Source organism: Phalangium opilio, unplaced genomic scaffold (assembly GCF_054372755.1).
Source record: "Phalangium opilio isolate 3A_F unplaced genomic scaffold, DU_Popi_V2 ptg000209l_1, whole genome shotgun sequence".
Taxonomy (NCBI): domain Eukaryota; kingdom Metazoa; phylum Arthropoda; class Arachnida; order Opiliones; family Phalangiidae; genus Phalangium; species Phalangium opilio.
This window is the reverse complement of record NW_028324217.1, coordinates 16,236,964-16,243,313: the sequence shown is the minus strand read 5'-3', so window position 1 is coordinate 16,243,313 and position 6,350 is coordinate 16,236,964. Positions and strand designations below refer to the sequence as shown.

The following is a 6,350-nucleotide window of genomic DNA, read 5'->3' as shown; positions in this document are numbered from 1 at the left end:
AAATAGTAGATTGTAAAACATAAGGAAAATAGAACAATATAAGAATTCAGGATAATAAGAAATAGATATATATTAAAACTTTAGATGAATGTAACGTTAATTTTTCAAGGAAAATCATAAATGCTTATTTCCAAATGTCAATAAATACCATCACATTTCAACATTATCTCCAATATATTTATAGTTTATATTTTTTCTGTGGGATATATTTTAAATATTTTTAATTGGTTTTCCATTTCATTTTACTTTACCAATTATAGTACTTGAACATGGAGAAAACTGCTGATGTGGTAGAAACTAAACCTAAAATAACGTGCGGATTTGTCGTAACGTATTTGAAAAACGCTGTTGTCGAGCCGTATTTAATGTTGTTCATGTTTACTTTTGCGGGTCGTGGTATAATAAACCAGTCTTTATTCAAGGACAAAGCGTGTTTAGTCCAGCTTGGTTTAAACCGATCTATATGCGACAACCTCCACAATTACTCGGACTATGAAAATGACGTTCAGAGAGTTGCTAACAATTTCCACATGGGAGCGCTAATGATTGGCCTCGTTCCATCCATATTCACCAGCATCTTCCTCAGTTCATGGTCGGACTCTTATGGAAGAAAAATCCCTCTCGTAATTGCGTCAGTTGGAATTATATTAGAAAATTTGGGACTGATTTGGAATCTCGTTGATTTCGACTTACCCATGGTATATTTACTTCTGCCATCAATTCCCGCTGGACTATTTGGCGGCGTGATGGTCATAATGACCTGCTGCATGAGTTACTTGGCTGATGATAGTGACGCCAACACGAGGGTGCTTCGCTTTGCCATGTTGGAAGTCGTATTTATATTTGCAGGGCCCATTGTTACAGCAATATGTGGTGCTATTTACGAACATAGTGGTTATTTACCAGTGTTCTTGACTAGCCTCACAGCTACAATCTTGGGAACGCTTTTCTTAGTCGTGCGTTTAAAGGAAAAGAGGAAGAAAAAGCTGTCAAAATTTAAAGAGTCCATGTCGTCTTTGTTTTCGATTGAAAACGTTAAAGCAAATGTTAAGACTTGCCTCAAAGACAGAGGAGGAACTACGAGAAAGGAGATGTGGCTAATTTTCTTTGCCATGTGTTGCAGCATCCTGAACAAAATGGGTAAACCGTATAATTTTCTCCACACCCACTAAGTATAATTTAATTTTAGAAGTAGGAATGGAGAACAGAGTAATCTGGGTGCCTCACAGTCCCGAAACCACTTCCACGGGACGGGGGGTATGAAAGGAGAGGCGGGTCATAGCGACAGAGGTGAAAAGGAATTACTTTTTATCGCGTCCCCGTCAGCAACAACATCAAAACGTAGTTTAAGTGAGCCAATAAGATAATTTAAACTTTTTGTTACGTGTTGGAGAGAGGGGCTCTTAACTGGGTTATGAGTAGGACCAGGAATACATATATTTACTACTTGGAATCTTTAAGAGGCCATAGACCCCACACAAATATCTGATTGACTGATGTGAGGGGAAGCGCCAAAAACTTTTAAACCGCCTGCCCCTCCGCGAATGTGTGGGACAGATCGAGATCATGACCTTTTAAGCTGTCGTCTGCATCAGTTTCGGCTCGGAAATGGTCGGGAAGTGTGAGAACAACTGATGTTTTGTTTTTGTATAACTTAACTTTGGTGAAGAGTGGAAGGAATTAAATTGTTACTCCACCCTGTGAGAATATTAATATCGAGTTCTTAAGTTCTTAACTGAAAGAAGTCTCCAAGTATTATCGGCTTTTTTTATTGGAACGTAATCCTAGGTCTACTCGTTCAGACGACGTATCATGTTTACAATCGGGTTCACCGCGCATAGGTCGCGAAAGTCACAAAATACGTCAGTGTCACGTGGTTTTTAAGATCAAATAAATTATGCATGACGTCAACGGTGACGGTTTGTACGCCTCCTCCTCTTTCAGTCAAGCACCCAGGCCCATAAAATGACCTCATAAAGATTCCAAGTAGTAAATCCATGTATTCCTGGTAGGACTGAAGTAAAGGTTAACCGTTCTCCATTCGTACTTCTAAAATTAAATCTTTCTCTGGCTCAAACTCTTGTTATTCATATCCTTACAAAACCAATGGAAATACAACAAATTTTTCCATAAATTTTAATCTCAAGTGCTTTATTTTGATATTGCAAGGAACTCATTCGATCGAATTCTTTTTCGTCTCAAAAATGTACAACTGGAGCAATTACAAACTATCCATTGTAAGCATGATTTGTCACATCAGCAAAGGTATCGCCATCCTGGTCAGTGTGCCTTTGCTAACCACCAAATTCAACGTTTCGGACATTACCCTGTCTTTAATCGGGGAGGTCTCGTCTATGGCATTGTCCTTTCAGAAAGCTTTCGCTTTTAAAGAATGGATGTATTATTTCGGTTCGTAAAAACGTTACTGGCATTCCAGCTTAATAATTCTAATAAGCGTTTTTCTTCCTAATGTTAGCAAACGTGACTGGTTTACTAAGCGGGTTAGCGACCATTGGGATTAAGGCCCGTTTATCAAAATTGGTGCCAAAAGAAGAGATTGGTAAGTGTAGAAATTTTATTTTATTCTTTAAAGGTTTGAGACACAAATAATTTTAAAACTTGAAGCTGAATTCATTTAAATTTTTGCGATCTACTGTTTTAAAAAAATTCTCAGAAATAGTATTTCCTATTCTCTTTCTTGAATGCAATGGAAAACTTAGTTTTTTTTTATATTCACAGCTCTCCTATATTTAAAGATGTGAAATTACCGAAATTTTTAAAAATGGTAATTTACCGTGTAAATGAGCGAAAAATTACTGGTAAATTACCGATTAAAATTTTGAAATTACCAAAATTACCGTAATTCATGGTACTTTATGTTTTAACAGACTTATTTCCGCGGTAATTTTGTAATTTACCGGTAAAATTACGGTAAGATATAAATCGGTAATTTACCGGTAAAATTACGGTAATATATAAATCGGTAATTTACCGGTAAAATTACGGTAAGATATAAATCGGTAATTTACCGGTAAAATTACGGTAAGATATAAATCGGTAATTTACGGACGGTAAATTACCGACTCACATATCTATCCATATTGCGTTCCGTATCTTAATTTGATTATAAAGATCGAAATTTAGTGGTTATCACTCAATTTAAACATTGTCACGCCCGGTGAACTTCGGGAGCGATTGCTAGCTTAAAAATAAGAATAAAAATTAAAGCTTGAGAAGTAAATCCAAAATTCCCGATTTAGTTCGTGATTCAATTAGAATAAGCTTTTTATGTAAATATATTCTTGCATATTGACCAATAGTAGGACTGTGCGAAAATTCTAGTATTATTCGCCTGTTTCGGTTCGATTAATCGAGTGGAAATTTTATAAATTGGCGAATGGTCACTTATTGAATTTTTAAACTATTAATTGAGCGGAGACTTCGAAAAATCGAAGAGAATTCGAACACTATTTAAAAATTCAACATAGAAATAGTCAAATTATCAAATATTTGAGGTGGTCTCTAAATGTTTTGTTATAGAAGCAGCTTACAAGTTAAACAGAGTTTTCCTGATTTTCCCATGCTTCAGTCAGCCTACAGTTTCCTTTTCCACGTTACTTCCCGCATCCAAAGTTGCTTTGTTTTCAGTTTGATTTCTGATTTTATCTTCTGTAGACATTGTTAGTGGTTTGGTTAGTTACCGAAGGTTTAGAAAAGCAGTATTTCAACAAAAGTCGCGATTGTTCAACTTATAGTTTAAGAAAGGCTAAATGCACAGAAAAAATGGATAGTAATGCCTATTTGAAGGAAAATTAGGACAATAATTTGGCCGACTCTGAATTAAATTGTTGGAGACAGGTACTAGCCTTAACAAACCAGCTTTAATCACACATTTATCACTAAATAATTTAAAAATCTTATAAATATTCGATTACATTATTAGTTTTGAAAGACGTTTCATCGAATTTTTGTCAATTAATCGCTTTCTATTCGATTGGCTTAGATATTTTCGATTAATCGAGCAATTTTTGAATTATTCGCAGAATATTCGCTTAATCTAATTGGGTTTCCTCAAAAATTACTGTTCGCACACCCTATCACTTTGGTTCGAACGTATTCTACGGCAACGTAAATTATTACTAAAATATCCTAAAAAGTCTTTACAAAATAAAATATTTTACATTTTATTTATTAAACTATTTTACATTTTAATTATTAAACTATTCTACATTTTAATTATTAAATTATTTTACATTTTAAAAACTATTCTACGTTTTAATTATTAAGCTATTTTACGTTTTAATTAATAAACTCTTTTGCGTTTTAGTTATAAAACTATTCTACATTTTAATCATTAAACTATATTCTACATTTAAATTATTAAACTATATTCTACATTTAAATTATTAAACTATTTTACATTTAAATTATTAAACTATTTTACATTTAAATTATTAAACTATTTTACATTTAAATTATTAAACTATTTTACATTTAAATTTTTAAACTATTTTACATTTTAATTTTTAGTTTTTACCCTAATTGTGTTAATAATAAACAATGGATTTTACTTACAGGACGGGTATTTTCTGTGATGATATTATGCGAGAGTATAACACCTGTCATAGCCATGACGGTATTTACCCAATTGTACAACTTTTCAGTCGGTTTCTTTCCTGGATTAACATTTCTAGTAGCATCAATGCTTCTATTTGGAACTATGGGAGTTTTTATGTAAGGCCATGTTTATTTATTAAAGCGTAAATAAGGATAAAGTTTCCATCGCTTTTTAGTCCTAGGGTTTCAGAAATATACAGCGAGAACTATTACACAATTGACTATGTTAACTACTGGGTTTTAAATATTTTTTTCTTATTTAGTCTGTACAATTCAACCAACGTCACAATTAGTTCATACTTCATAGCCATCTTAATTAATCAGTTTGAAAATTATAAATCAAAACTGAAATTGTGTCACTCTTTAGAGGGGAGAAAATATTTTTTCAAATAACTGGCAAATTTGACAAGATATTAAGTTGAAAAATAATAACAATATATATATTTATTACTTAAAGATGGATTTCACTACGGGCAGATAGTGCGCCATTCGAGAATCAGACGGAGTCTATTGAAAATCATGTAGATATGAAGACACAATCCGATTCATTGAGTTCATCACCTGAAAAAACAAATGCTTGAAATGTTTTTTGTAGTTATTTATATTTTTTTATTGAATATATAATATAAAAGTGTATAAAAATTCGGATTTTCCTCATTCAATAAAAAACAAGTTGGGAAAACCAAAATATTACCTCTCCGTGTCGAGAAGATTATAACCTTAAGTATCCAATGAAAACGTCGACCTTTATGCCCTCATCCTTTCCCGCGCTTTGCGCTTCCGCATTTCATCCTTACTCTCAACATTATATTCCTCCATTTTACATACAAAAATCAAATACTCACAAAAAGAAGCGGCAAAAACCTGCTAGCTCTTTACAACCACTTAATTTGACTTAATATCCAATTTCAAAACAACAATAATATACCGGTAGTTTAATTGACAACCTAATAGCATCGAAATTCCCATTGAGAATGGCTCCCGCGAATAAAAAAGGGCAATTTTCAACTAGGTGGGCGTTATCTCATTAGATTTGAAAAATATCATTTGTCTTTTTTACCAATGCCTAACCGTTTGGATTTTTTTAAACCAATCTTAGCACCAAAAAATATTTTTTGATACAAAATAAATGTTTTATATTCTTATTAAGAATAAAGCAAGAGGATAAAAAAGGTCTGTCCTCTCGTAGTTTTTTAAGCTTTTATCATGATTACTCTATACAACAGTAACAAGGAGTATAAACCCATTAGTGGAAGCAGTATTTTTTTTTCGAAACAATCTCGCTTATGTTTATCCTCTCAAGACTTCGCTAAAAACGTATTACTCCTACGTAAAATATTAATAGACAGGCAAGGATTCATACAATTAAAGAAGGAGCGCAATATTATCCATATTTTCATTTCATATACAGAGAAAAGAAATTATTGTTTCTGAGAGGAGCTTCCCATTTTTGTTGTTGTTTTGAAAAATATATCGCAGTGCACGGGCCTTGATAGATATAGGAGGCAATGAATGAAATATATCACAATGCATGCGCCTTGATAGATATAGGAGGCAATGAATGAAAAATATCACATAGCACGGGCCTTGATAGATATAGGAGGCAATGAAGGAAATATATCGCATGCACGGGCCTTGATAGATATAGGAGGCAATGATAATCTCTCTCTTTGCACGAGAGGTTTATCTTTAATATTTAAATAAATATAATTATTTTAAATTATTTTAATCTT

The 6,350-nt window shown here is 32.9% G+C and overlaps 1 protein-coding gene across 2 annotated transcripts; it reads left to right on the top strand.

Annotated features, from left to right (window-relative positions):
• The first annotated feature begins 238 nt into the window (after positions 1–238).
• On the top strand, positions 239–5,280 carry LOC149620862 (proton-coupled folate transporter-like). 2 transcript variants are annotated; one of them, XM_089854190.1, is made up of 5 exons: positions 239–1,140; positions 2,170–2,409; positions 2,477–2,560; positions 4,578–4,734; positions 5,075–5,280. In XM_089854190.1, exons 1-5 carry the CDS (start codon positions 270–272, stop codon positions 5,196–5,198), a joined length of 1,476 nt encoding a protein of 491 aa, XP_089710316.1. In that variant the 5' UTR covers positions 239–269; the 3' UTR covers positions 5,199–5,280. The 2 variants fall into 2 exon arrangements, with proteins under 2 accessions (XP_089710316.1, XP_089710317.1); XM_089854191.1 differs by lacking the exon at positions 4,578–4,734 and having other exon boundaries at positions 5,075–5,265.
• The last annotated feature ends 1,070 nt before the right edge of the window (positions 5,281–6,350 follow it).

Coding starts and splice junctions, on each gene's coding strand:
- LOC149620862 (XM_089854190.1), top strand. CDS start 270: ATGGAGAAAACTGCTGATGTGGTAGAAACTAAACCTAAAATAACGTGC. Junction 1,141..2,169: donor CAGCATCCTGAACAAAATGG/GTAAACCGTATA, acceptor TGATATTGCAAG/GAACTCATTCGATCGAATTC. Junction 2,561..4,577: donor GGTGCCAAAAGAAGAGATTG/GTAAGTGTAGAA, acceptor TTTTACTTACAG/GACGGGTATTTTCTGTGATG.